The sequence below is a fragment of the Umbelopsis ramanniana genome, assembly GCF_025399195.1.
Source record: "Umbelopsis ramanniana AG unplaced genomic scaffold K450scaffold_5, whole genome shotgun sequence".
NCBI lineage: Eukaryota > Fungi > Mucoromycota > Umbelopsidomycetes > Umbelopsidales > Umbelopsidaceae > Umbelopsis > Umbelopsis ramanniana.
In genome coordinates, this window is record NW_026252091.1 from 163,941 (window position 1) to 189,532 (window position 25,592).

The 25,592-nt window shown below is 42.6% G+C and overlaps 14 protein-coding genes and 1 non-coding gene across 15 annotated transcripts; 8 read left to right on the forward strand and 7 right to left on the reverse strand.

The window, feature by feature from the left end:
• On the forward strand, window positions 1-1,328 carry K450DRAFT_222985 (uncharacterized protein). Its single transcript, XM_051585985.1, has 3 exons — window positions 1-347; window positions 519-639; window positions 726-1,328. The coding sequence occupies exons 1-3, from the start codon at window positions 187-189 to the stop codon at window positions 1,113-1,115; spliced, it is 672 nt and encodes a 223-aa protein (XP_051448309.1). The 5' UTR covers window positions 1-186; the 3' UTR covers window positions 1,116-1,328.
• A 228-nt stretch (window positions 1,329-1,556) lies between these two features.
• Window positions 1,557-4,276, reverse strand: K450DRAFT_277374 (uncharacterized protein). Its single transcript, XM_051593262.1, has 3 exons — window positions 3,988-4,276; window positions 2,358-3,916; window positions 1,557-2,287 (listed from the first exon to the last, which is right to left on the reverse strand). The coding sequence occupies exons 1-3, from the start codon at window positions 4,157-4,159 to the stop codon at window positions 1,781-1,783; spliced, it is 2,238 nt and encodes a 745-aa protein (XP_051448310.1). The 5' UTR covers window positions 4,160-4,276; the 3' UTR covers window positions 1,557-1,780.
• A 994-nt stretch (window positions 4,277-5,270) lies between these two features.
• On the reverse strand, window positions 5,271-5,819 carry K450DRAFT_268404 (uncharacterized protein; the record flags this gene model as incomplete). The annotated part of the gene is made up of 1 exon (XM_051592878.1): window positions 5,271-5,819. One exon carries the CDS (start codon window positions 5,817-5,819, stop codon window positions 5,271-5,273), a length of 549 nt encoding a protein of 182 aa, XP_051448311.1.
• A 731-nt stretch (window positions 5,820-6,550) lies between these two features.
• K450DRAFT_t19 lies at window positions 6,551-6,648 on the reverse strand. Its single transcript has one exon. It is a non-coding gene; the product is annotated as a tRNA-Ile (tRNA).
• A 2,138-nt stretch (window positions 6,649-8,786) lies between these two features.
• Window positions 8,787-9,320, forward strand: K450DRAFT_196087 (uncharacterized protein; the record flags this gene model as incomplete). Its single annotated transcript, XM_051584516.1, has 1 exon — window positions 8,787-9,320. One exon carries the CDS (start codon window positions 8,787-8,789, stop codon window positions 9,318-9,320), a length of 534 nt encoding a protein of 177 aa, XP_051448312.1.
• Window positions 9,321-10,089: 769 nt separating this feature from the next.
• On the forward strand, window positions 10,090-10,659 carry K450DRAFT_268406 (uncharacterized protein; the record flags this gene model as incomplete). Its single annotated transcript, XM_051592879.1, has 1 exon — window positions 10,090-10,659. The coding sequence occupies one exon, from the start codon at window positions 10,090-10,092 to the stop codon at window positions 10,657-10,659; it is 570 nt and encodes a 189-aa protein (XP_051448313.1).
• A 506-nt stretch (window positions 10,660-11,165) lies between these two features.
• On the reverse strand, window positions 11,166-12,264 carry K450DRAFT_222997 (uncharacterized protein). The gene has a single exon (XM_051585986.1). It carries the CDS (start codon window positions 12,188-12,190, stop codon window positions 11,216-11,218), a length of 975 nt encoding a protein of 324 aa, XP_051448314.1. The 5' UTR covers window positions 12,191-12,264; the 3' UTR covers window positions 11,166-11,215.
• A 4-nt stretch (window positions 12,265-12,268) lies between these two features.
• K450DRAFT_222999 (uncharacterized protein) lies at window positions 12,269-13,805 on the forward strand. Its single transcript, XM_051585987.1, has 3 exons — window positions 12,269-12,508; window positions 12,582-13,347; window positions 13,412-13,805. The coding sequence occupies exons 2-3, from the start codon at window positions 12,588-12,590 to the stop codon at window positions 13,684-13,686; spliced, it is 1,035 nt and encodes a 344-aa protein (XP_051448315.1). The 5' UTR covers window positions 12,269-12,508; window positions 12,582-12,587; the 3' UTR covers window positions 13,687-13,805.
• On the reverse strand, window positions 13,620-14,648 carry K450DRAFT_223002 (uncharacterized protein). Its single transcript, XM_051585988.1, has 4 exons — window positions 14,591-14,648; window positions 14,247-14,522; window positions 14,041-14,173; window positions 13,620-13,973 (listed from the first exon to the last, which is right to left on the reverse strand). Exons 2-4 carry the CDS (start codon window positions 14,489-14,491, stop codon window positions 13,884-13,886), a joined length of 468 nt encoding a protein of 155 aa, XP_051448316.1. The 5' UTR covers window positions 14,492-14,522; window positions 14,591-14,648; the 3' UTR covers window positions 13,620-13,883.
• K450DRAFT_223006 (uncharacterized protein) lies at window positions 14,629-16,530 on the reverse strand. The gene is made up of 7 exons (XM_051585989.1): window positions 16,051-16,530; window positions 15,953-15,986; window positions 15,630-15,862; window positions 15,374-15,566; window positions 14,959-15,311; window positions 14,865-14,885; window positions 14,629-14,800 (listed from the first exon to the last, which is right to left on the reverse strand). Exons 1-7 carry the CDS (start codon window positions 16,460-16,462, stop codon window positions 14,721-14,723), a joined length of 1,326 nt encoding a protein of 441 aa, XP_051448317.1. The 5' UTR covers window positions 16,463-16,530; the 3' UTR covers window positions 14,629-14,720.
• On the forward strand, window positions 16,529-18,830 carry K450DRAFT_223017 (uncharacterized protein). The gene is made up of 8 exons (XM_051585990.1): window positions 16,529-16,998; window positions 17,063-17,220; window positions 17,298-17,626; window positions 17,691-17,789; window positions 17,852-18,016; window positions 18,083-18,181; window positions 18,243-18,349; window positions 18,416-18,830. The coding sequence occupies exons 1-8, from the start codon at window positions 16,762-16,764 to the stop codon at window positions 18,656-18,658; spliced, it is 1,437 nt and encodes a 478-aa protein (XP_051448318.1). The 5' UTR covers window positions 16,529-16,761; the 3' UTR covers window positions 18,659-18,830.
• Window positions 18,831-20,258, forward strand: K450DRAFT_223020 (uncharacterized protein). The gene is made up of 4 exons (XM_051585991.1): window positions 18,831-19,234; window positions 19,308-19,508; window positions 19,664-19,785; window positions 19,848-20,258. Exons 1-4 carry the CDS (start codon window positions 19,003-19,005, stop codon window positions 19,875-19,877), a joined length of 585 nt encoding a protein of 194 aa, XP_051448319.1. The 5' UTR covers window positions 18,831-19,002; the 3' UTR covers window positions 19,878-20,258.
• Window positions 19,718-20,810, forward strand: K450DRAFT_223022 (uncharacterized protein). The gene is made up of 3 exons (XM_051585992.1): window positions 19,718-19,785; window positions 19,848-20,185; window positions 20,496-20,810. The coding sequence occupies exons 2-3, from the start codon at window positions 19,943-19,945 to the stop codon at window positions 20,742-20,744; spliced, it is 492 nt and encodes a 163-aa protein (XP_051448320.1). The 5' UTR covers window positions 19,718-19,785; window positions 19,848-19,942; the 3' UTR covers window positions 20,745-20,810.
• On the reverse strand, window positions 20,708-21,761 carry K450DRAFT_223029 (uncharacterized protein). Its single transcript, XM_051585993.1, has 2 exons — window positions 21,130-21,761; window positions 20,708-21,067 (listed from the first exon to the last, which is right to left on the reverse strand). Exons 1-2 carry the CDS (start codon window positions 21,608-21,610, stop codon window positions 20,955-20,957), a joined length of 594 nt encoding a protein of 197 aa, XP_051448321.1. The 5' UTR covers window positions 21,611-21,761; the 3' UTR covers window positions 20,708-20,954.
• Window positions 21,762-23,371: 1,610 nt separating this feature from the next.
• On the forward strand, window positions 23,372-24,938 carry K450DRAFT_223034 (uncharacterized protein). Its single transcript, XM_051585994.1, has one exon. It carries the CDS (start codon window positions 23,767-23,769, stop codon window positions 24,763-24,765), a length of 999 nt encoding a protein of 332 aa, XP_051448322.1. The 5' UTR covers window positions 23,372-23,766; the 3' UTR covers window positions 24,766-24,938.
• Window positions 24,939-25,592: the final 654 nt, after the last annotated feature.

A 25,592-nucleotide genomic window follows, 5' to 3' on the forward strand; every position in this document is an offset into this window, starting at 1 on the left:
CTAAGGAAATGAAAGATAGCAATACACCTCAACAGGCTGCATGCAATGACTTCCTCGACAAGGCAAAATTTGAGCGGAACGTGACTGCTTTCATCTGAAGCAGCGTGAGCCACAAAAAAAATAACATTTGTACCAACTGGCGATTTGATTGAAAAAATAGTCTACGCTCAATAAACTTCAGCAAAGATGGCACAACTGGCCATGAACCGACCAGAAGTCATACAGTCTCTCATCGATGGAGTTGACAGATACAATCCCGACAACATTTCCATCCTGGAAGAATACTTGGCTACACAATGCCAAAATGAAGAATATGATCTGATGGCCAACCTCGCTGCATTGAAGTTGTACGGTTCGAGATTTCTGCTTTACTAGACCTTGTAGCAACTTGTATGACGCTGCATTGTAGTGTATTTGGAGCTTTCCAGTATACTCGACTTCTAAATGCACGGTTGCTGCCACCTGATTGAAACTGCATTGAATTACATGAAAACTGACCATTTGGTTCATTTGAATAGGTACCAATTCAACCCTCATCTCACCAACGACCGTGTCATCATAAATATTCTCGCAAAAGCTTTGACTGCTGTTCCTGCACCAGACTTCAACCTCTGTCTGTATTTGCTTACCGAGCCCATGGTTAGTTTGCTATAACAACGCTTTAAAATTAGGAAGATATATGTGATTAACATGACGTTTCGTTTTTTTTTTTTTTTTTGGTGCAGATCATAGACGAATCCATCAAACAACTGACTGCACTCCATCAATTGCTTGAGCAATCTCGATATGCAAAGTTCTGGGAGACTTACAAGTCTGATTCAGCTTATGAACAACTTGTTTCCGAAGTTCGTGGATTCAGCCGCGCTATTCGCAGCATTGTCGCTCGCGTCGTTAGTATGACACACCAGCAAATTGCTTCCTCATTACTGGAATCTTACCTTGATCTTAGCGGAGACGATTTTGCTGCCTTCGTCAAGGAACAGAACTGGGAGCTCAAGGGTGCTATTGTTCAGATCCCTGTCAACAAGGATAATGAAGCCAAGACTGTTGTCATCAGAGAGAACATCAAGTTTGAACAGCTTACAAAGGTTATCGGCTACTCTAACGAGATGTAAAAAACGAAAACAATACCAAACGAGGCGTATAATCGCTACTTCCACGAGCTCAACCCCCCACCATCCACTTATCTGAACGGCGCTTTTTTAGATATAAAGCGACTTGTAGATATACTTGAATAAAAAAAAATGAAGCAATATTAGCGGAACGATGAATGTTTACACTATATATTGGTCATGTAGTTTTGTTGGTTGCAGAGGCGGCCCTCCCAAAGAATGGCATCCATATGTTGCGATGGCATTGTACGGTGAAATGTCGTATCCTTGGCGACGAGGTTGTGGCAAACAATTGCGGTGTTTTCCGTTGATATAAGACGTCTTCAATATTACTGTCAGCGTTTAGGTACTAGTTTCGGCATGGTTGTACAAATACAGATAAATTGCTATAGCAACCACTGGAATATCAATTGGTCTGTGAATCGCGAAGCAACTGGTGCAACAGAAGGGGTGTTAAAAAAAGTTTATTCATGCCTGCGTTTGCTCGAAATTACAGAAGACTGAAAACCTGAACCACGCACGAAGGATAATCTGAGGCGACTATGGGGAACGTAGGATACTTTTTGTAATTTCAGGTCAACATATACAACTAAGGAGAAAAATTGATGTAACTGTACACTGGTACTAAGTGGTTAAAATAAAGAATTGCTTGTGCTAGATGCTTATATCTAATCATCGCCTAATGGGCTGCTATTGTCTCCGACGCCTTGAAAGACGTCTTCACCCTCGACGATCTCAATGTCACTAATATCACCGCCATGTGTTCGATATATATATTCAAAACAATTGACTAGGGTCTTCAGGCCTAATAAATACCCTTTGTCTGGACCATCGTGCGTCGGTGGGTAGGTCATCTTGTCGCCGTGTTCGCGAATTTCATTTGCACTGACACAGTGGTCAAAGTCAATGATGCGAATGTCGATTTTCCTTTTACTGTCATTATCGCCGTCATATATTACAAGCAGTGAGGATGTGTAGAAGCGATATCCGTTCAGCTGTCGTATAACACCTGCGAGACGCCGCAGCTTGCGCAGAAGCACTGGGATATGCTGTATTTGACAGGATTCGCCATTGTCAAGATATTCCACAAGAGTGTTACGGAATGTAACCGCATTAAGACCTCTTCCATAATACTTGTCTTGGAATAAGAATTGAGAAATATTACGCTTATAAACCTATCGTATTTAAAGCAGTCAGATACCGGGGTATGCTTTACTTCCATCATAATCGAATAGGTCGTCTTACCTGCATGCCGCACACACGAACGCCTAGTGATTTGCTTGTCGAGCTTTCGCATTTTGCTGTCTGACTTTTCATCTTTGCTTCGGTAGCATATACTCCATATTGTCGCGTTCCCATCTTGAGATCAAGTACGCAAGGATATTTGAGTTCATCCGTCAGATCCTCTATTAAGATAAATTGTTGTACATGATCACCACTTGTTTCGTCAGTAGTTTGTGTTTTTTGGGATTTCATTTTTTGCAACCCTTTGTTGTAAAGTTGAAGCGACCATGGGTTGTTTGGACGGCTGATTCGATTAAAGGTTGAGGATACCGTTCCGCTTTCTGTTGGGTTCGTCATCTCTTCACCAAAATGAGGTCCTGCCTCGCTGTAAGCTTCGTCCTCAAACCTTGGATCATCTAGCAATGATTTGCTGGAAACTTCCTGTAGAATTGAAGAATCACGAGCGATTGCTAGCTCTGGTAACGTCGAATAAGAACTACTTGTATTCATAGGCCGAGGTAGGCTATCTTCAAGATCATCCATTTCGAAAATGATCTCTCCGTCGTCGGTGTTTAATGGAGATGGACTGCCATTGGGTATATCATCGCCACGCTTATGACGATGCGTCTTTTGAGAACGCATTTTTGGAGTTTGTGGGGCGGAAGTAGTGGAAACGATATTAGGACGTCGCAGCTGTACTGATATCCTATCTACTGAGCGGGCTCCTACATCTGCTAAGGTTGGTTCAAAAGAACTAGCAGCGGATAAAACGGATGCGTTGGAGAGAGATTGTTTATACAGAGAGGATGGATTCTGAGGGAGGTGAATACTAGAGTGATTATCAAACGACGTGTCCAAGCTGTTGTTGGATGTCGCGTAGGGAAATGGTATAGGTTCGATATGTGATAAGCTTCTTGAGGTAGGTATTGAATTCGACCTTGGTGAGCAGTCTATTAAATCATCGAAAAAGTTCTGAGACGAATGCCTCCTCAACTTTGCAGGCTGGCTCAATTGAAAGTTATCTGCTGTATTTACAACATCCTTGCTATAGACTGGATTCTCGACATAGTAGCGGGAAGATTTGCGGTGCTTTGAATGATTATGATGCCATCCCCGAACCTGTTTTAACCTCTCTCGTAAAGCTTGCGGAGAAAATACTTCGCTCAATACCTGCTCTTGAAAGCTTTTGTTTATTGTTCTTGGCTGACCTGTGGCACGCTCAGAGGAGTGGCTTGATGATGAGGCTGAATCAGAATTGCCACAAAGGTTATGACCAAGGCGATCCTGCGATTGATTAGGCGAACTGGATCTTGAATGTGCCGTACTGTTCTGATGTGACATCCAGTCTCTTAAAAGATGTTTGTTTTTATCAAAAACGACTTCCGGCATGAGATGAGATTGCCTATCTGTTTGATCAGTACTCGGTTGGCGATAAGAAACATTGAGGACGCCAAGATATTGTGGTGTGAAAGGAATCAGCAAATGATGATCTGATGCGAGGTGTTCATAAAATTTTCGTTCAGCTGGAGTAGCTACTTTGCATATAGCACGTTTCGAAAAGCGAAAAATAGACGCGTGGCCTGCAATCGATTTTTGTTAGCCAACGACGGAGGTTGGGTTGTTACTATAAAATGATATGGACGAGCCTTACCTCCAACTTGATTATCAAATGGTAGCAGTGGTATTGATTCTGTTATTTCAGTTGGATCGAATAATTGTTGTTGACGTTCGTCGTCCGACCAAGAATCAGTATCACTTGCATCATGATCGAAATCGACGCTGTCGCCTTCACCATCGTAATCAGAGATGTCCCAGTCAGTCATTCGAGGTGCAAATGATATGCACAAGAGGACCAATGGGGTTATTAATCAGATATAACTATATAAAAAGTGTATTTTCACTGATTATGACTAAACGATTCTCTACAAACGAGGTTGCGGACCAGGGAAAAAAATACTCAAACTGCAAAATCGGGTTTGCTCCAAAAGTAATGGTGAAATATTGAACCCCCGATAATTGACATCAGTGTCTTGCAGTATCAATTTTGGGCATGGTTGGACACAGACCGGGGTCATGTACAGCTCTCTGTCATTTCGAAGAAGCCTATGTCTTCCTACAACAGTCTATGGATGCTTTTGTTTTCCTTCAAATACTGAGATATGCCGTTTTGCCAGGTCACCAGCCGGCTCTGTAAAGCTAAAACTTCTTTATTCCTGCAGCCACGTGAGGCAACCAAGCGTATCCCATTTGAAGTCAACCAGCCAATGGGACCACAAGGTAAGAAAACGTATCCTGTGCTGGTTAAGGTTGCTCAAAATTCTACAGCACATGGCGAAACTCATTGCTCCCCACTCTTCGACTTCCTTTCTTGCGCCTCTGTGTACGCATTTGGTATTCGTTCATGAGAATTTACCCACCAGGCAATTTGCGGGCCGCTTTCTGCTCCTTCTGCCATTGGACGGCCGTTAAGAAAATGTGTTCGTGGCACACTGTTCCTGTCTTTGCTTATTTGGCAAATTGGGTCTCAATTTATCATTTCATTTTATTCTCAACGTTTGAGTGTGAATGCTGACGGCTAGTTAGTTAAATATGCAACTTTGCTGTGAAGCATTTAGATGAACTGACATGCATGAGTTACTACGTATGATGTCCTTTGAACAAAAGAAAATGTGAATGGACAATAATACTCTTGGCTGCATTGTACATATCGAATGACATGGGATGCTATTCCAATTAAAAATACCCTTTATTCATATTGTGATTCTTCCTACATGTATAGCACATTTCAAGCAGCGTCAATGCACAATATGAGATTCAAGTCAGTTCGGTACTTTTATTGGCACACCCCTTATTAAGCGCATTACTCGAATGCCTGTTTACACTTGTAACGAGACAAGAGAGTGTATAGAAAGGTTCGGCAGCTTTCCGGTGGCTTTAGTTTTTCAGCTGTGCGTAAGCGTCCGCAAAAAGCTTGTCGATCTGTTCTCTGACTGCAGTTGCATTCTTAGCCATTTCATCAGATAAATGTGCCTTGAAACAATCTCCTAGACGATCAACGTGGTCTTCTAGTCCCTTAATACGGGACTCGATACCAGCTGCATTGAAAACAAGCCCGTACTTTTCCTTGAGGGTAATGAAGGTATGTAAAGAATCATCAAACTGCTTTACTATGTCCGCAGTCTGCCCGAACAGCAACTTGGCCTCATCTGGCGTGAACTGGCGCTGTAATGCCGTGCATTGGAAGGTAGAATTTTCAAATAGCTTCTCTAGCTGCTGCTCTGTTACCACAACTTGATAGGCGGAACTCAATGAACCAGTCTTTTGAAATTCGTGAGCCAATGAATTGACCTCAACAAGCTTTTTGTAGATCAAGTCGTAACCCAAGGGTACCGACATACCAGCTGGATTTACTTGTTTTCCAGCGAATCCGGCATGAGCCGTAGCTGCAGCGAGCAATAAGCAAATTGTTGATAAGCAACGCATTAGGACGTTTATTACGAAAGTCGTATTCTCAATGGTGTCTTTTATATTGACATAACCGAATTAAAGAGGCACAGTCGTAAAATTTGAATAATGCAACATCCAACATACTTGTTGATATCATGTTAACCAAATAGTTGGTAATACCATAGCTCGCATGCCTTGCACTCGCGACATAATGGCGATAGGCTGTGTTCCTAGTCACATTTAAGATCGCGCAATAGCAGAATCACATACGCCATTGATCTTATTGAGAAAGCGCATAGAGAGTTAAATAACTAATAACCTTTCTTGCATAAGGCCAAATATGTCAACTGAAAATTCGGGGGGGGGGAGGGTTTTTATGACCTTCAAGGTCACAATAACATACCTGAGATTCAAACCAAAGCTTCTGACATCAAGCATTGTGGTAAGGGTGAATGAGTTTAGGTCACTGGACAATTTTCCAGTGAGAATTATGGACGGCCATAGAAGAGCTCTAACTGAGCTGTGGAGGTGCCTTGTGTGTTCTATATATATCTAAGTTTGCGCTCGATTAAAGGAATGGTGTGTGCATTGGACTCAAGTTTGTTGCTGTAGGAACTGTTTCCAGTACCAGAACTGCACCCCTTAAAAAAAAGACGGGGATTTTTCAAGATGTCATGCGTCGGGTCGACAAACGAAAAATGATTTTTTTGAAATAAAAACCACATCTTCCTTCTGCAAAAGTTTAAATGTACTGAGCATTAAAAGAGTGCTCTTGGCGAGGATCGAACTCGCGATCTTCGCGTGACCTAGTATATACAGATTATGCATATAAGCACGACGCATTAAACCACTATGCTACAAGAGCATGAATTGAACTCACGACCTTCTGAGTGCAGATTGGAAATCTTCCCCAGTCGGCTATATGTTCAGCTTTGAAAATTTTTCAGGCCTGGTTTTTTTGTCCGCTCAAAATATAATCTTCCTATTGGTCATCACTGTCTCCTACTTACCCTCAACTCTCCGTTCTTATTGACATTTATTTCATTTCACTCTTTTCAATCTCACTGTGAATGCTATTATTTTTGGATTTTAAAAGTCGGTGTTTCCTGCTGGATGAAAATAGGGGTTACTGAGAATATAAAAGGTACGCCATAACTCTGACAGAAACGCTTATCATTGCTTTCCTAGATATAGAAGTGATAACAGTTGTGATATTCCAAGAGTTTTTTTTTTTTGCACTCATTAGTATAGGGTTCTGCAACAAATACTTCACTGTACAGAAATTAGGACGGTATTAGCAAGTTATCTGAATGACCGGTTTTCAATAATGTTCGAATAGATTGGTAGGTAAATATTGGTGAATTTCTCTGCATACAGGCTTTAGCAAAATACACTTCTTTCTCCTATCTTTCCTTCCACATATAAAACCATCTGCTGAGATAATGATCTGGCAAATGTCAAGGTTATCCCTGGATACGGAGACGTTGAAGCACGGCTTGGAGCTATGCGAATTAAATGGTATCATGATAATCCCTTGGTGGTTAAAATCAGGGCGCGCGGCAAGTGGCAATGTTGCCTTTCATGTTCTGTTTTTTTTTTTTTTTGGGTGGCCGACATGGCTTGCCCTACGAAGATTGCTTACACTGAGCCCCTTTTACGGGCACCTCCTTGTGGTGACAGTAGAATAGGGATGCGTGTATGGCGGTCTTCTGGTAGTAGTTTTTGCTAATACATATTTGGAACATCGAATAGAACCAACGTTAGTCACTGGAGTACTCATGCATGTTTAATATGGAACTACGATTCATAGTTCCTCACATTCAGTCTGTTAAAATTAATCTCAAGTAGCATAGGAGATGTTGGATATCATTTGTTGCCGAATGGCGGATGTTTCAAACACATTAATATTCATGCAGTGTCCGATTTTTGGTCACTTTTTCCTAATCTATGAACTGTAGATGAGCAGAGCAATTCGAATTTCAGGTAACTGTTAGCTTAACATTCATGGATATAGAAACTAACTTCAAGTTATCGATCGCTCAATGTACGATTTAAGAGATATGGGATTGCAATTTTCGTTGATGCTGCACGTTCGTAAGTTTAAGATATATGCATTCAGTAGCCTGTTAAGTAATTGCATTAATTACGCTGTCTACCCACTCTTTTGGATTCATCCTTGCTATGATTGCTTACCTGCATCTACATGTTTTCTTCCATGTTTTTAGGCTAAAAATGGCATACATTGTATGTTCTCTTACTGTATGTTAATTTACTTTGAAGTTACATAGAATTTTAAAAATCTCAACAATATCAAGTCCCGTTTGCCCGTCACTAAAGGCTATTGAAGATATTGGTGAAGGCCTTATATGTCAAGCTGCCAAAGTTGTTCAACTTATGCGCCCCTTGTCACTTCTCCTACCACCTGGCTATATGATTGTTGTGCCATTTCCAACTTCACTGTATAGATGCCAATCGCATCGCCACAAAAAAACAAAGAAATGTCTTTATGAAATCTAATAAATATTTAATATTGCTTATAATAATTCTGTTTCCTACCATGTTACAGAAATTTGCCTTCCCGAAAGAACAAAAATAATCTACATGTTTCCAGGTCACCATCGATGTCGGTAGTTCTCTTCCATCTCCATTGATAGTGTTTGGTATCGTCCCTAAGCTGAGGAGACGCATAAGCTCCTACTGCAGCAGGAAGTTGCCGCAGGGGCGAGAGGCGGGTAATGGTCATTGTTATACAGCGGCAAGGCGTGAGCAATATCATAATGAGGCATGAAAAAGTGGTATGTAATGCTGGTATAACGTATAATTATGCAGGTGATGGAATATTTGATGATGGTAACCCATTATAAAAACATGTCGAATAAAAAATTCGTCCGAGGGCTTTAGTATAAGAAATTCATGAAACGGGATGTTGTATCTCCTTGGACGACGTTGACTGGAGTATAAAAGAGGTATCAGATCTATGTATGATCTTCACTCAAAAACATCATGCGCTTACATTTAATTTTAGCCCTATTTCTGGCCTTCAGCTTTGCCCAAGCTATAGCCATCAAGAAACGTGAAGCTCTGGACAAGTTCCTGGCTATTGACATGGTCGAGAGCAAAGTTGATGCAGTTGTGGCACTCGCAAAGCAGTTACAGACAAGTCCGTTCATCAATCCCGTCAAGTTCATAACGACCTATCGCAATCTTCAAGACGCGATATCCAATTCCACTGACCTCTGCATGAGCCATCCAGATCCCTTCACAGAAATGCAAGCGGAAAATTTGATATCAAGGACAATGGTCATAGCGACAAAGTTGGAAGGAGTTTTGGTCATATGCGAGCGATTGGCAAGCAGAATTGGGATTTTTAGTCCTACAACGGTATTTCGTGTACTTCTCAATCAAATGAAAACACTTTTAATGAAGGCAGCTAGCTGCTATAGTTCACATGTGCCACCAGAATATAGCGCGAAAATCGTAGCCCTTTTGAAGGCCATTAACCAAATTTTGGATGAGAGTTTAGCGAAAGCAAAATAGTTCTTATAATAAAGAAGAGTTATCAATATGCCACTGGTCACTTAATCTACGGTGGGCAAGCTTACCCAAACTGGAAGTTGGAGTAAACTCTTTGCTTGGTGGGTGTTCGCATTCCGTCGTAATCCAGCTATACGAATGTCGGATTGGAGTTGATCTTGCATATTGAGCAAACTTATGTTTTCACCATTGCACTTCGCCTGATTTGGGAAATGACAGCTATCTGTGTGTGTTAGATTATCATCTACTGCAACGACATTGTAAATTACTTTCGTAATTTAGACACCATGCCCTCCCTGATCTAGTGCGCACTGTAAAGCGAAAAAGTATAGGACAAAGAAAAATTCTGTCAATATCTTTGGCCGTGGCGGTTGTAACTTCTGATTTTCTTTTTTTCTTTTTTTGAAGCATTGATGTCGGTGATAAACTCAAGTCACTTGCTACGGTTCCTTACAACTAGCAATAGGAGAGGAATCAGGCGCTCCTGTATTAGAAGGGATGCCTGCAAAGGGCAGCTAGAGCTTTTACAGCACATAGCACATGTACCTTATTTTGAAAAAGCAAATAACACTGGCAAATGGAGCGCGTTCAAGTCGCTGTGCATGGAAAGCTAACGAATAAAGATTGAAATGAACGTCAAGAGCGCAATTAAATTGAAGAGTGTAAAGTACTAGGAATAGTGGCCACTAATAAGTTTTTTTACACATTTATGAAGGACATACAACCTATTCAGCGGTTGCTCCCTAAACTGAATGATATAAAAGTACTCATTATGTCTGTTGTTATCTCACATATCATGTATACCTTTCGCATTTTTACTCTTTTACTGTTGCTTGGTGCTGTCCACGGTTTCGTCATCAAGAGGAGTGATAATCCTACCGATACAAGCGATCCATTTGGACTGGGAGCCGTGGAGACACAAGTCGATGTTATCGTATATTTGGCAAAAAGTTTTGAGAAGAACAGCAGGTTCAAACACCCTGTGTTGGTTGCTATTGCTGAGCAAAAATTGGAATACCTCTTGGATAGCTCTGTTTCTCGCTGCTTAACGTTCTCAGGCACATATTCGTCAATGCAATCACAACAGCTACTGGTCCGAGTGCAACGGATAGTCTCTAAACTTGAAATATCGCTGGCCGTGTTCATTAACCTCAAGCAAGAATTTGGAGTTTACCTAGGCATCAAGCTTTTGATAGAGCGTATCTACAAATTAATTGAGATAACTGACAATGCCACAGCCTGTTTCAGTGGACATGTGCATGCTGACTCCTCCAGCACACTGCAAGAACTTCAAGTGGCCATTCACGCAATTTTTGATCATGCATTGGAAAAGCTAAAATAATGATAGTACATAAAGTAAAGGACGTTGGTACTCGTTCGTACCGTTTCAATGTTTACGATAAAATAAATAATGTAGTAAATTAATTTAACATTAAGATGATTAGGGGTTTGTTAATCAGATTGTAAAGGTTCTCTGGTTACCATTGCCAGCTTTATTGGGTTTATGTCCATCAGCCATTACAAACCAACTATCATCAATGCTGGGACTACATACTGGAAATTGTAAGGCTTCGGCTGGGGTTATATAATATTAAGAAGTTATGATACAGGTATATGTACAATGGTGCGAAATGTCCCTCTATGCGATAGTACCAAAGATACGATCTCCAACAAACTTCTGAGATCTGGCACCTACGAAACCACGGCGATTACCCTTATTCATCAATATTTTCCAGTTCGCCTTCAACTTGGCCAAAATGCGATCTATGTCTTGGCTATGATCCGGTACAGATGCTAGTATTGAAGTCATTTGCAGCATTTTGGCAGCGGTTGCGGCAGGATTCTGGGAGGATTCAAAGTCGGTAAACAATTTATCAAACATGTCTATAAGAGAAGCGTTAGTGAGAGCTGATGGACGAAGCCAAAACATAGTGAGCAATTTTACCCTCAAGCCGCTTTATCAATGGTAAGATAACATAGTCACGGAAGCTTTGAAGCGCCATGTTACGTACGTTCCAGTATTCCATGTCGTCGATAGATGCATAGCGAACATCAGTTCGTAGTGGCAAGAATGTTGCTTCAAAGTAGGGTAACACGTTGCCAAAGAAGAATGACCATTGTTCCACTAAACGATCCATAAGCTTTTCGTCGCTCACACCAAACAGCTTTGCATTAAGTGTAAACATTCCGTCCCGTAGGAGTGCTTCTATATCTCGATGTAAGGTTGGTGGTATTGGCTCCGTAAGACTTCGCCTGAAAAGTTCGTTTAAATCCTCAATGGCTCCATTTACACCTTCTCCATTAAATAAAGGTAGAACTCGTATACATAATAACTGCCAGACATCGTTATTTTCGTTGATCAAAGACGAGAAATTTGGTATAATCATGCCGGTAGGAGAATTCAATAAGTCATCGCGATCTTTGGATGAAGTGGAGCGCTGGATAGATCTTTCTATATCGCGAGTTATCATTTTGGCATCAAGAGCATTCAGAGATTTGTGTATGCTTGGCGAGTTAACCGGCGATGTTGGTCGAGGAGGTACTGAAGATGGGGAGCGGTCCAGGCTCAACTGGGAAATGTTTGCAGGGAATGACGGCTGGCGAGTGGGAGTGGAAGGCATTGATGGCGAGCGTAGTTCTGTATGTCGATTGCTTTGACTTCCACCTCCACTGGGAGGGGAACGAACCAATGTAGTGGATGCTCGCGACGGAGCAGTTGTCAATATAGCCGGTGGACGCTCATTTCGTTCGATAAATGAAGAGGTTGAAGAAGTGGATGAGCTCGGACTCAACCCTATCCTCGAAGGCGAGGTAGATTGCTCTTGATCTAAAAATTGCGTTACCAATTGTTTTGGAGCAGTTGGTGATGCCATTGGGTGTGGTGAGAGAGGTGGAAATAAAATCGAATAAGGATTTCGCCTTGCTGCGAAATTCGAGCTTTTTTTTTTTTAACACCCTTCAAGGCAAGCGCTAGCTTTCATGAGCAATTCTTGGCATAAAGTCAAACGACCAGCAAAGCAAACACTTCTCTCCCCAAAAGAGAACGAATCGACGCTAGATGTCGCTGAAAAGACAATGTCAACAAGTGAAGGCGGAAGAAAGCGACAGCCGTTGATGGCGGTTAAACAGAATGCCAATCGACAGCCTCTACGATTACAACGACCAAAGCCTTTGGTCCTGAAGCAAAGCATGTTGAGTATTACGATGCAGAAGGAAAAGGAGAACTCCAAGGAAAACAGGGTAACCTCTCCCACGTATGACCAGGCTTATATGACCACAATACCCGAGAAGCGAAATCGACGCCAACAAGACGGCTCAATACTTACGACGGTTAGTGCCAACTCGGTACGAAAGACCGTTGACCGAAAAGCCTTGGTTCACAGATTACAAGAAAAACCATCGAGTCAAAGACGGAAGGCTGAAGACGCGAAATTGGCGATTGGACGAGACGACGATAGCCAAGACCTAGATGGCGGGGTACGCCAAGTGCGTAGGAAAGCCAGCGAGAATACGACACAGCCATTATGCGATTCTAAAATCGAAGTTGTATCGAAACAAGATAAATTTCGGCCAAAGGAGGAAGAGGCGATGCTGCCTCGTATAAAATGCCCATCATCAAAAACGTCTTATGTAGACCATGAGGACGGCACACCTTGCAACACATCAACCACATATTTACGCGGTGAATTTGAACCACTTAAAGATATACGACCTACCACAGGCAAGTCGAAGAAATCAGAAGGCGAACAGAACAGAAAAGCCGAAATGCAAGAAGAACAGCTGCATTCGAAGCAAACTGCAAATAACATCGTTTCTGAGCTTTTGGAAGACGAAGCAGCATCTCCATTTTCTTCGCCTCAACAGCGGGTAGTTGCTTCAGTTGAATCATCTCAATTGCTTTCTAGTTCGCCATCTATCGATGAGCCTCCTACTTCGAGCACAGACTTGCTGTCGCCAGATGTACAATACGAAGTTCATACTATATACCCCAATCCAACTGGCAAGTCTCTTACAGAAAAACTTGGAATAGGTATGTAGATGCTACGCGTGAACCTTTAGTTATTTAAGACCCATGGTAACATTGTCTACACCAGTGAAAAACCCCAACGCTCAAATCAGCTGCATTGCTACTAATGCCGACGACCCGTCGACTAATGCAAGTGGTATAAGCACCCCCTCACAAGCTCGCAGTGCTACTATTCCACTTTCTTTAGAATTAAGCGAATATGATATGATTACTGCATTCCCAAATCCAACCGGCAAAACTTTGCTGGAGAAGTTAGCTCTTGCTGCTCAGGAATCACAACACGCGTTGCATGCGTATAGTACTAAAGACGCCGATGATATTCCGTCCTCGCCATCGTATTGAACTTGGGCTGTAGCCATTCATTTGTATATATTTCATCCTTTCGCTCTAGTGGCCATTTCGCCTTTGATCACACACTGCAATACCTATAGTAGCTTATTTGTTCCCACTTCATGTAATAAAATTCCGCTTGCTCTTTGCATTGCTTTTAATAGATTCGGTATGGAAAAAAGACATTCTACGCCGCTTTTATTATTTGTCTACTTTTGGTGAGGTTTCATGATGGGGTTACGCTTTTCGTTAATTTGTGGTTGACCTTCTGGTGATCCTGGGATGTTCTTTTGCAATCCCTGTAACGATGTAGCATATTAGAAATAGGTTCTGAGCTATAGGATGTAAAAGGAGCATGATACGTACCAATTTCTCAAAAACACACGAATTGAACTGGCGTTCTTCCTTGCGGCATTGATAATAATCCTGGTTCTTGACATCCAAGCACTTCCAGTGCTTTTCAAATTCGGCATCGCAGTTTTCACGAAGCTTCTTGATACTGGAGGGTAAAAAACGGTGGTAAGTCATATATGCAAGCTTTGCTTTGCAAGGCGAACTCGGTAGGTACTCACAGATCTAATGCACATCTGGTGACCTTTCTGCCCTCCTTTAAACAATGCTCGGGATCATTGTTCTCGTTCTTACAGAGCATAAAGTCAGCATTGTAGTCTTTGCAATATTGTCCAATGAAGAAGGATGCACTCTTAAGAGGAGCTGATGTCAGACCGATTTCCTCTACTGGAGGAACTGACTTTGGTGCTGGTGTTGGGTCAACAAACTTGGTGGATGTGAAAACTGGATCGCGAGTCGCTGTCATGAGTGGGGAGAAATCTAGACCACAAAGTGCACTATTGAAATATATGAGTTAAACGAGAGTGAATGTCAGATTTCTCTGGTGTGCAGCCTGATTTCTGACCTGTTTGGGGAATTAAAGATAGTCGCTTATTGTCTTGCCCTGCCAAAAAACTTGCCATAGAAGATGTTTGACGTCATCACTTTTCTCAACACTGGTTCAATTGTTTTTTTTATTTTGGTCGCCCGAAAATTTATTGACCGTTGACAATGGATTGCGCGTATTCTTTAATAACACTGACTGTAGTATCATTGTGATATACACCATACCAACCTGAAGGACATGTATTTAATATATATAATTGAATGTACAAAGAATCAATCTGAAGCTAGCTTACCTCTAGGTTCATGTTGTGGGTCTAACATGAAGGATTTAGCGAGGTCAGCCATCGACAAAGGAAAAACTTGGCAAAACTTGACATATTGTCTTACCTCCTATCCAAACCATATCAAAGGAATTTGGAATATCGCTCGGGTAACCGTCTCCACTGTATGCCCAAAAATTTGCTCCTGCTGACGCGCCGTGCGAAGCTAGTTTCTGAATGAGTTGAAGAATATGTTGATAATATGTATCCTTATGGGTCGTAGCTGTCCCAGGATTGTATTTATAAAGAGGAAATGAAGGGTCTCGCCAGGCATCTCGAGCCATACCAAACTCTTCTAAGACCATAGGTTTGCCCATACCTACAGCCCAGCCCGAGCAATTGCTTATAAAGCTATCAGCATAATCCAAAGCAGACTGTAGATTGGATGATGATGAATCGGACGCATTGTAGATACCCCAGCTAAAATCGAGATGATGTTTAGCACTCTCCTTTTAGTGACCTTCAACACACAATAAACCTACTTTTCAACCCACAAGTGACAGGTTGTATAATCAATCTCAGTCGAGGAATGAGTGTTCCAAAAGTCTTCAAATCCATACTTTCCTTCAATTCCAGCTGTGACTAACTGGTAAGGTGATCTCTGTCGGATGAACTTTGCAATCTCAGATGTCCACTCCTTTGGTGCAAGCTGCGGCTCATTTGCGATCTCCCAGGCTAAGTAACGTTGACATATAAGCAAAATATCGTTCTAAATACGACTCAATCGGTGAAGCATACCCATAATAACTGGATCCTCATTGTACAACTTCCCATTGATAGTGTTTCTTCTCATCATGATCGCGTTAATGTGGTTTTTGAATAATTGGTTGGTGGTAGAGGAAATTGTATCGTCGTCGTAAAAGCGATATGCATAATCGTAAAATTCATCGTAGCTACCAGTGCTATAGTTATTTACCGGGTATGGTATCCAGGACGGAGGATAAGGAATGTCTGAATCGTTGTCTGCCCAGCTAACATATTGAGCGAACCTTTTGGTACATTATGGGAACACTGGATTAATTGGAGAGAGGAGAAGCAAATTGAAGTAAGATGAAACTTACCCGCCTGACCAGTGCCAGTAGTTGTTGAGTGTAACTGGAAGAGACAGAAGCTCAGATGCTGGTGCAAATGCCTCTCAAGCCGAAACCAATTCACTCACCGACAGCTGTCATTGAATGCTTGTCTAAAGCATCTAAGAGATAGTCCAATCCGGTCAAAATATGTTCGTTATAGATACCAGGTGAAGGCATAAGCGACGGTCTCATTCTGAAAGGCTGGTCATCGGGACCTTCAGAGGCTGCCATTATTCGTAAGTTGTTGATTCCTATACTCTGCAAATGGGCTAATTCGTTCTCCAGTCGAGTTCGGTTTCCTCCCCAGCTGAAGTCGGACGCCAGATTCATACCCTGCCAGTAGTTAGCTCCTGCAATGTAGTACGGTTCGCCATTTTGAAGAAAGCGAGTGCCATTGACTGTGATATATCCAAAGCGCTGATACGCTGCTGAAGTTTGAGCGAGAATCTGTGCGGATACTATGGTGCTTGTTAAGCTTATTATAAATAATGATTTCATTGCGATTAAAGTGGTGACTGGGGGATCTCGCAAAGGGAAAATCGTGTGGCTCGCTTGAAATATCTGATTTAAGGGATTTGTTAGGCTTTTCTTCAACCCAATCTGCCTTATCTCACTTTGTTGCAGTGGCCACTTGTGAATTGTTTACACAGAAAAATGCTCTTTATTCTCGAGTGCTAATCTACTTATTATCATAGCCGCAAAGATTATTCTAGCAATCAAGTACAGTAGGCTCACCGTGGTGCTGACAGGCGTTTCAAGTCACGTTTCCCACTTTTTGTCGGGGTGGAAAATGGCATATGCTGGAGAGAGTCTGTCTGACAAAGACAACTTTACACATGTCTTCTACATCGGTATTTGAAGCTGCTGCTGCTGGCGACATTGACTATTTGAAGTCACATACTTCAGAGCTCTCTACCAAGAACGACAGAGGCTGGACCCCACTTCATTTCGCTGCAAGATATGGTCAGCTGGACGTTGTGACGTACTTGATAGAACAAAAGGTACCTACTGAGATTACTAATTCAGAAGGAAAGGTAGGCATTACTCCGAGTAAAATGCTTGTCGAGTGCCATTCAATTAATGCTAACCAGAACGAAGACGGCCTATGCCCTTGCTGAATTTTGGGGGTTCGACAATGTAGCAAAACTATTAGAGCCAGCGGAGGATGCTACCTCTGCGAAGAACACTACACCAGCAGGAAGACACATATTCGCTCCGAACACCATCAATTACTTTGCTGGAAGTCCTCTCAACCGGTATGGAAAAAGCTCTTTTATTTCTTTCGCTTCTCAATTGAAATGGAGTCACAGTATTAACCAAATTACCTGAGTAGCTTCAGTTGGTTTAGAAGCGACAAAGCTGTTTTGGACCGTTTAGTCCGATCTCAAACCTCACGCTTTGTTCTATTGTCTTCCTTGAAGCCTCTCATGGATGATTCGCAAGAACAGGCACAGCTATACTATGCATCCTGGTCCGAGGTTGAAAATCTGATTGGTGACCCATACGGTCAAAAGGAGGATCTTACCGAGATTGATGTGCCTGCGCTAGTGTTTTTAGGTATTGAAGAATTTAACGGCGTCGCTGAGAACGGCACGGCTTATTGGGCATTGGATGTGACGCCCAATGGATCTCGTAAAGGAGATATTGAACAACTTCATCAAAGTAAGTGTAGGGATAGCATGACTACCGTCGGCTAGACGAGTTAACTCACATTCACTATTGTCAGATCTTGAGAGCCGCAACATCCGCTTTTATGACCCTCGTCCAAAGGCATTTGTACTCGATAGATCATCTGCTGCGATCTTTGCCCAGGCACGCGCGATGAGTAAGTTGAACCAGGTCTACATGGGTTTCAGTATCCGTCAGCTGATGATTTTCAATATACAGTCGATTGGAATCTTCGTAATCAGTTTTGTCCAGCGTGTGGTCGACGTACTGTCTCCGCTGAAGCTGGTCATAAGCGAATTTGCCCTCCTCAAGCTGGTTCAGCCGATGAATCCGTGCCTTGCATTAGCTCTAAAGGTGTCCACAACTTTGCCTATCCTAGAACAGGTAACGTGAGGGCGATGATGGAAATGCCCCAGCAAATAGAAACGCTACTGACAATCACTAAAATAGATCCTGTCATCATTGTTTGCGTCATACATCCCACTGAGGACAAAATATTGCTGGGAAGGCAAACAGCTTGGCCCAAACGACAGTATTCTTGTTTAGCAGGTAAGGAGACACTTGTAATGATGTTTTGGGGCGAATTCTTGTTTAACCTCTGTACCAATAGGATTCGTAGAAGCAGGCGAATCAGTGGAAGAAGCTGTACGACGTGAAGTTCGTGAAGAATCAGGAGTCATTGTATCAAACGTACTCTTCCATTCCAGCCAACCTTGGGTGAGATGATCTACTTTAAACAATTCGTGTCCTTAGAATGGCCTGCTAAGTAATTGATATTTGCAGCCGTTTCCAAACTCGCTTATGATGGGTTTTATCGCTCAGGCAACCTCGACTGAGATTAAATTGGAGGACAAGGAGCTTGAACACGCTACTTGGTATTCACGCGGAGAGGTCTTGGCAGCGCTATCAGGACAATCTGGGGCACCTTTCAACATGCCGCCTGGAATTGCCATAGCTCATCAGCTTGTGAAAAGCTGGGCTACCGAAGTTGAATGGGGAGGAAACGGACTGAATGCTAAAATGTAGTTTTTGTGTGTGTCCAGAAATAAACCAACGAATTTTTTTCTCCTCAGCCACGGGTACATGGTCACTCACGTTCGCAGTGACTTTTTCGTTACTTCTTAGTTCTTTTTCGTAATGTCATACCAAAATCCCCCCGGTGCTTATGGCTCTCCTGCCCAAAATTACCAACGTCCTCCTCCAGGAGGTCAGCAAGGCTACGGTGCGTCCCCACAGTATGGACGTCCCCAGCAACAAGGTTATGGAGCCCCACCACCTGGCCAAGGCTATGGCTCGCCTGTTCAACAGCAGAATCAGGCTGCTTACCCACCTCAAAATTATGGTAAGTTGATGTCAATGCCACTTAAATAATGCTGAAACCAAAACATAATCTCGCGTTGATCTCTTCAGGTCGTCCTGCCGCGCCACCTCAAGGCCCACCACCCGGCGCCAATCCTCAGCTTTGGAGCTGGTTCAAGGCGGTTGATACTGATAATTCGGGCAGTCTCACTGTCGATGAGCTGCAACGTGCACTGGTAAACGGTGACTGGAGCCCTTTCAATATTGAAACTGTCCGAAACATTGTTAACATGTTTGATACCAGTAAGTTGTTGCTTTCGGTGCTGAGTAACCCGGCCCATAATGGGTATTAATCGCCCGTCGTTTCATTCACTAGATAACACTGGCACCATCGACTTCAATGAATTTGCTGGACTCTGGAAATACATAGAAGACTGGAAGCAATGCTTCCAAACCTTTGATGCTGACGGCTCTGGAAGCATCGATCGCAACGAGATGAGGACCGCTCTCCGCACCTTTGGTTATAATCTCTCTGACAAGTTCATCAACCTGTTGATACAAAAATACGACAAATATGGTGCGTATAATTCGATCATTGACAGGGCGAACCTTTTTTCTATTCTTGTATAGTTTTTGTTGACGACCTTGTATTTTCGTCGCTCTTATTGGCGTGCGCCCCGCCTACTTTCTCCTGATTTTCTCACTCACTGTTTATAGGAACTTCTGGTTCAGGCCGAGGAGATGTTACTTTTGACAACTTCGTCCAGGCTTCAGTTACGGTCAAAACTTTGACGGATTCTTTCAGAAAGTTTGACACAGATAACGACGGATGGATTCAAATTAGCTACGAACAGGTGCGTTTTGCATGCATATTTGGGCTTGGCATTCGAGTGCTGACTTTTTTTGTTTTTCTCAGTTTTTGGAACTTGTCGTCAGCAACCGTTAAAGCGAAATATGGAGGCAGATTAAGCAAGAAATGCCTGACGCCGTTATCGGTTCTATTTTGCAGCTATGGATGTAAAGTTTATTCGCTCCGTTTTTTCAACTGTATCCAATTTCTCTGTTTCTTATTACTATGGGCTTAATGAATTATCGTACATTCATAGCATTTTACCAAGAGTTTTCCCGCTTCTTCATGTATTTTCTAAACCTCTTTCTGAACCTCTTTTTCACTTGTTTTTTTTTGGGATCAAAAGAGAGAATGTTCGTTTCAAATCAATTTTTAAATATCCTGTTAAGGCAATTGAGATGCGTCATTTTAACGTGAGGTCTTAGAAACAAAAGAATTACATAGATGATGAATATATAATGACCGTCATTTTTTTTTTTTAAACCGACGTATCTTTGCTTCCTCTCACAACCGATAAAAAAAATTATGAACGCGGAAGTGTCTCGCATCTCTGTACGATGTATCCAGTCTGCTACAGTTCCTGTCAGGGCTGCTCCAATGGTGCGTCCCGCTACCGTTACACTACGACCTACCATACAACCCCATGGCTCTAGCCTCTTTGTCAACTCTGCAAATTTGATTTCATCCATCACAAACGATCAAAGAAGAGCTATACATTGTTCTGTGGCCCTCGGTGCCACCAAGGAGTCAGAGTCTGTTACCAAAGACCTTGAGGGAAAGGACGCTACTAAACCATACAACGAAGGCCATGGCACAGCTTCACCTGACGACGTTGCCGAAAGCGAAGCCGCTTTCGATACTGAAACGGTGGATCCTAAAGATGAAATGGACAAAGCTGGAGACAAATTGGATGTTAGCGGCGCTAATGAAAAAGCCAGCCCCACACCTGGTAATGATGATTAGAACAATCCAGTAGAAAATAAATAAAACATGTACATAGTGAACGGATTTGAAATATATTTTGGAAACTGAAGGACTTGTGAATTAGAAACTGAAGGACTTGTGAATTACAAGAGGTATAGTGCTAATATTTTTTACCCAAATCGACAAAGACCACACTTAACGACCAGAATTTGCAAAAACTCGTCGCCACCATGGTCTTCGTCCCAATTGTCATTCATTTGGTGGTGTATACGGTTCCAGCTGTGAACGTCGTACGAAAATCCCCTTGTGTGGAGGAGCATCAAAATAGAAGGTACCATCCACTGTTCCATTGTGCGGACCAACTGAAAGACGTGTTGATGAAAAAGTAGGGTTTGGGACAGGCTCAAAGGATCAAAATACGTACCACGCTCGTTCAGTTCGACTCCAATCCATTCTCCAGGTGAAAAATTGACAGGTCCAATGTACCGCACTTTCCCCAACGTTTCCAAAGGTCTGCCAATCAGTTCGACTTTGGAACCAACTTCAATAAGGGGGGCATCTTCACTAATAGAGGGTTGCCTCTTATTGCGCAATCCAGGGCTGGACCACCTTCTTTTCGGAGCTTCTTCCACACTGCGTTCGTGGATAAGCGGAGCAGACTGACGCGAAGGAGTCTTCGGTATTTCAAACTTGAGCTTCGCAGACCTGGAAGATTCTATTATTTTTGGTTTTTCTTGTTCTTCTAACCGATCAACGGTTTGGGCATTGAGAAAGTCTAGTAACTGATCCTGAGTGTGGGAATTTCCGGAGCTCGGTCGGGGGGATTTGGCATTTGAACAAGATGGTTCGCTATTGTCTGGGAAAGAATTAGGATATTCTTCAACATGAGCAGTACTAGCCGGCATCAATAGAGAAAATGAGCTGCAATCAACAAAAGAGAAAGATATAAAAAAGTTGGGGAAATTACTGGCTCTCCTCTCCAACCAAAAGTGGTAAAACCATCACTCACAAGCAACACTTTTCAGCACACATGGCATTTTTCCTAACCATTTCATGCCTGATTTTTTTTTTTATTTTTATTCAAGCGCAGGCAAGTCCTGATTTTATTTTTTTATTCAAGCACACGCGCAAAGTCCATGACATTCACACACCTTTGGCTGAATACGCAGTCAGTTTCATGAAATAGCCATGTTTCTGAGCGATGCGAAATCACCACTTTCCATTTTGGTTTCCTCCTATCCTCATCTGTTTATGACCCCATCACTGAAGCAGCACAAACAAGTCGGAAAGTTTTCATTTGGCCCATGGTATCCAAATTGTCCTGTTAAGGAGTCACCTCCTCCGCGCCTTATGATCGAATATCATGCCTTTTAACATGCGCGGGAGCCAATCTCTGTTAAAGGTATAATGCAGAACGTGCTTGCGAGAAGTCAGGCTAGGGTCAGTATGCAATATTTGGGATGGATTCATGTTTGACAAAATGGCTGCTGCAAATGCTATTCGCCAGAATTTCTTTAATGGAACACAGGTGATTTTAGGCGTACAAAAGAAAGGCTATAGCTTTGTGTTTTTCGATTGGAGTGGCCTCGGTCTTTTTCCATTGTAAGCTACTGCAGCCACATTAGCTGTTGACACCATACCAAAACTGTTTCTTGTCAGGTCAAGCACAGCATAAACATTGACGACAGTGCAGGCACAATTGGCAAATATATCACTGTGGTGAATTCCCATAGACGGGAGAATTCAATGATGGTCAATTGGAACATAAATTACAGGGTTCACAATGGCGGCTTAACAGGTTTTTTCTGCAGGCCAACACTAGAGCTTGATGATGGCCTTTTTCCGATCAGACGTTTTTTCTCTTGGATATTTCCGTTAAATCAGGCCATTTTGAACTTTTCCCCTGAAAAAAGTGTTGCTCAGTTCCGATGCTGAAGTAGATGATCGGCAGATCGGACTATTTTCAAGCCCTCTGAATCAACCTACCACTCCAAAGAGGAATAGCAATATATGAGAGGAGTCTACTCCATTTGAAAATGCAATTTTCAAAAAGTATATTCATAAATGCAACATTGAGCTTTTCCACTTAGGAGATGAGTGTAAGCTTTGGCAATTAAGAAGGGAGTTGCTGGCAAGAATAGACAAATGCGTAATGATAGTTGTGGCTTGCAAGCCCTAGTGAACTCTTTCTTTTGTTTGGCTGAGACATTCCTGCTTCTGTCCAGCTCGTGTCAATTCCCGTCTATAGCAAATCATCACATACCTCCTTGGCTGGATGTTCCCATCATGCTCCTTTCCATCAAGCGACTTGAAGGGAAACGACCTTTTATCAGAATTGAAAAACCCTGTAACCACTATAAGGGCGTCGTTGGTAGTTTGGACTCGCTGTGGTAGCTACGTTTATCTTTTGACGGCGCCTTCATCGGTGGTTTGACCCAATTTTTCTGGTCCTGAGCATGGACAGAGAACAGCTTACTGCTTGATTGGAAAAAAGACCTTGCCCCCAGATATCTTTTTTGATTTCTTTTCTTACTGAAGCCGAGATATGCATTGACAAATTGGTCAATTCCGAATCTAAAATATTGAAAAAGCCCCCTTCCATAGATTTCCTTGTACGTATAAATAAGTAACTCTTTGAGTCGCGGTTCTCATGTTACCCCTAGGGAGTAATGGGATGTGTTAAATCAGGAACAGAATGAAGACTGCCTTCATCCTTCACCGAGGTCTCTCATTCGCTGTATGGGTTAGGTTGCAGTGCCGATCGCGTAGAGTGACTGACATATCGCATAAAAACGGCTGCCCGTTTTCTAATTAGTTCTCAATTCACTCTATTTCTGATTTGGCCCTGGTATTGAAGATCGAACCTCGGACACTTAATTGTACACTCTTAATCTCTGCAGTATATAACGTGTGCATACCAGCCAGAGTCAAATATCGTTTTCCCTCTCTCTTTTCAATCATCACTTTTTTCCATTCTGAAACCTATTCTCCAGTAACCAACGGCTCACTCATTTCAATTCATCCAATCTCTTTTGCAAACCTCACACCCTGACACCTCACCATGGCAGCGACAGGAATGATCTCCAATCAAATACATATCCATCCAAATCAGCGATTTGAACCCTCCAGCGAAGAATTTCAATGCGGCTACTATGCCACCACTCCACCCACCGCAAAAATGTCTCATCCACGTTTATCTAGTAAATCATTGCTGTCGCCTATCTCACTCACCAACAGCGCCAAACCTATGCAAGGACACCAAGCTCTTCCCCTCTCTCCACCCCAGACACCTAAACCGCCGTCAGGTACAAGCCCTAAACAAATGACCGTGTCAGCTCAGCATTTGAAGAACCATGCTTTCCATCCGCAGTTTGATGCAAAGTATGCCATCGGCGAAGAACTTGGCAACGGTGGATTCGGTTTTGTCGTCTCTGCCATCCAAAAACACACCAGCCGTGAAGTTGCCGTAAAATTTATCTTTCGAGATAAAGTGCCGGCTCACGCATGGGCTAATGACAAGGACCTGGGTATGATTCCCATGGAAATCTATGTCCTGAAGAACGTCAGACATCCAAGCATAATCGCTTTCTTGGACGCTTTCCAAGACACTAAATTTTTTTACCTGGTCATGGAGCTGCACGGCACACAATGGTCGGCCACCAACCCCCTTTTGGTATCACCCGAAGCTAGACTTTCAAAGCTGGCTGCTGCAACTGAGCAGCAGCAACTTCGATCTGGTATGGTCATGACAGGACCTCCCACGCCTCCAGAAGAGCCGATATTCCCTCCTTTGGATGATGGCTCTCCACGACCCAATTTATTGGTCAGAAGAACATCGTGTGATCTATTCGAGTGCATCGAGCACCACTCGAAATTTTCTGAAAAATTGGCCAAGAAAATCTTTCGTCAAATCATAGAGTGTGTCAGCTACCTGAGTGATATTGGGGTATGTCATCGCGATATCAAAGATGAAAACATTGTCATCGACAATAATTATGTGGTAAGCCTCGCATGCTTTGCTGCTCATGCCTATCACAAGTATGAAGCTAAATTGCTATAATTCAAAAAGGTTAAACTGGTCGATTTTGGATCGGCGGTTATCCTTCCTCGCTCCAATGCCATCAAACCTCACTACTTTGACAAGTTTTACGGCACCATCTCCTTTGCCTCGCCTGAAATATTACTCTGTAAACCTTACTGCGCAGAACCAGCGGAAATTTGGTCGCTAGGCATTTTGCTGTATACCGTCTTGACCGGCGAAGTGCCTTTCAACGATCCTAACCAGGCTATTTCCGGCCCGTATGCTCCACCACGAGTGCATTGCACACCGTCATGCCTTCATCTCATAGAGAGAATGCTGGAAAAGACCCCCGAAAAACGTGCCACTATCGCTGAAGTCATGGAACATGCCTGGTTCAAAGAAACCGAATAATGCCAATCTATCTACGGATCCTACACCAAGTCACTCATATCACTTTCCTCACTCCATATTCCGACGTCAAGATACTATCACATTGCAAAATTTTGCAATTTTTTCCCCCCAAAATTTATACGCCGAACGTGCCTTGCCGCCCGAGAAGCAGTACACTATGTTGAATCTTTTTACCAAAAATAAGCCGACAACGCTATGAACCTATATCCTATTTCCCTGTCTAATTGTGAATATACCACCTTTTTCTTTAGTTTCGAATATACCACCTTTTTCTTTAGTTTCTCTTTCTATCATTTAGACGAATGCGTTTACGCAGTGTCTTGCTTTCATATATTCTCAAGCTGCTCATAATGTAATTTCCAACTCTAAGCACAAATACAAGTTCAATGTCTCTACAAGGTCAATGTCTCTACAAGTTCAATGTCTCTACAACTTCTTTTTACTGAGTGTCTCTA

Coding starts and splice junctions, on each gene's coding strand:
- K450DRAFT_222999 (XM_051585987.1), top strand. CDS start 12,588: ATGACCACAATACCCGAGAAGCGAAATCGACGCCAACAAGACGGCTCA. Junction 13,348..13,411: donor TACAGAAAAACTTGGAATAG/GTATGTAGATGC, acceptor TGTCTACACCAG/TGAAAAACCCCAACGCTCAA.
- K450DRAFT_223002 (XM_051585988.1), bottom strand. CDS start 14,491: ATGACAGCGACTCGCGATCCAGTTTTCACATCCACCAAGTTTGTTGAC. Junction 14,174..14,246: donor ACCAGATGTGCATTAGATCT/GTGAGTACCTAC, acceptor TTTACCCTCCAG/TATCAAGAAGCTTCGTGAAA. Junction 13,974..14,040: donor CGTGTGTTTTTGAGAAATTG/GTACGTATCATG, acceptor ACATCGTTACAG/GGATTGCAAAAGAACATCCC.
- K450DRAFT_223006 (XM_051585989.1), bottom strand. CDS start 16,462: ATGAAATCATTATTTATAATAAGCTTAACAAGCACCATAGTATCCGCA. Junction 15,863..15,952: donor TACTGGCACTGGTCAGGCGG/GTAAGTTTCATC, acceptor TCAATATGTTAG/CTGGGCAGACAACGATTCAG. Junction 14,886..14,958: donor TGATATGGTTTGGATAGGAG/GTAAGACAATAT, acceptor CCTTCATGTTAG/ACCCACAACATGAACCTAGA.
- K450DRAFT_223029 (XM_051585993.1), bottom strand. CDS start 21,610: ATGCCGGCTAGTACTGCTCATGTTGAAGAATATCCTAATTCTTTCCCA. Junction 21,068..21,129: donor AGTCGAACTGAACGAGCGTG/GTACGTATTTTG, acceptor CACGTCTTTCAG/TTGGTCCGCACAATGGAACA.
- K450DRAFT_222985 (XM_051585985.1), top strand. CDS start 187: ATGGCACAACTGGCCATGAACCGACCAGAAGTCATACAGTCTCTCATC. Junction 348..518: donor AACCTCGCTGCATTGAAGTT/GTACGGTTCGAG, acceptor TCATTTGAATAG/GTACCAATTCAACCCTCATC. Junction 640..725: donor ATTTGCTTACCGAGCCCATG/GTTAGTTTGCTA, acceptor TTTTTGGTGCAG/ATCATAGACGAATCCATCAA.
- K450DRAFT_223034 (XM_051585994.1), top strand. CDS start 23,767: ATGGCAGCGACAGGAATGATCTCCAATCAAATACATATCCATCCAAAT.
- K450DRAFT_223017 (XM_051585990.1), top strand. CDS start 16,762: ATGCTGGAGAGAGTCTGTCTGACAAAGACAACTTTACACATGTCTTCT. Junction 18,182..18,242: donor ACAGTATTCTTGTTTAGCAG/GTAAGGAGACAC, acceptor CTGTACCAATAG/GATTCGTAGAAGCAGGCGAA. Junction 18,350..18,415: donor TCCATTCCAGCCAACCTTGG/GTGAGATGATCT, acceptor TGATATTTGCAG/CCGTTTCCAAACTCGCTTAT.
- K450DRAFT_223020 (XM_051585991.1), top strand. CDS start 19,003: ATGCTGAAACCAAAACATAATCTCGCGTTGATCTCTTCAGGTCGTCCT. Junction 19,235..19,307: donor TGTTAACATGTTTGATACCA/GTAAGTTGTTGC, acceptor TTCATTCACTAG/ATAACACTGGCACCATCGAC. Junction 19,786..19,847: donor TTCAAATTAGCTACGAACAG/GTGCGTTTTGCA, acceptor TGTTTTTCTCAG/TTTTTGGAACTTGTCGTCAG.
- K450DRAFT_222997 (XM_051585986.1), bottom strand. CDS start 12,190: ATGGCATCACCAACTGCTCCAAAACAATTGGTAACGCAATTTTTAGAT.
- K450DRAFT_277374 (XM_051593262.1), bottom strand. CDS start 4,159: ATGACTGACTGGGACATCTCTGATTACGATGGTGAAGGCGACAGCGTC. Junction 3,917..3,987: donor ATTTGATAATCAAGTTGGAG/GTAAGGCTCGTC, acceptor AATCGATTGCAG/GCCACGCGTCTATTTTTCGC. Junction 2,288..2,357: donor TTCGTGTGTGCGGCATGCAG/GTAAGACGACCT, acceptor TAAATACGATAG/GTTTATAAGCGTAATATTTC.
- K450DRAFT_223022 (XM_051585992.1), top strand. CDS start 19,943: ATGGATGTAAAGTTTATTCGCTCCGTTTTTTCAACTGTATCCAATTTC. Junction 20,186..20,495: donor TTAAGGCAATTGAGATGCGT/CATTTTAACGTG, acceptor AGAAGAGCTATA/CATTGTTCTGTGGCCCTCGG.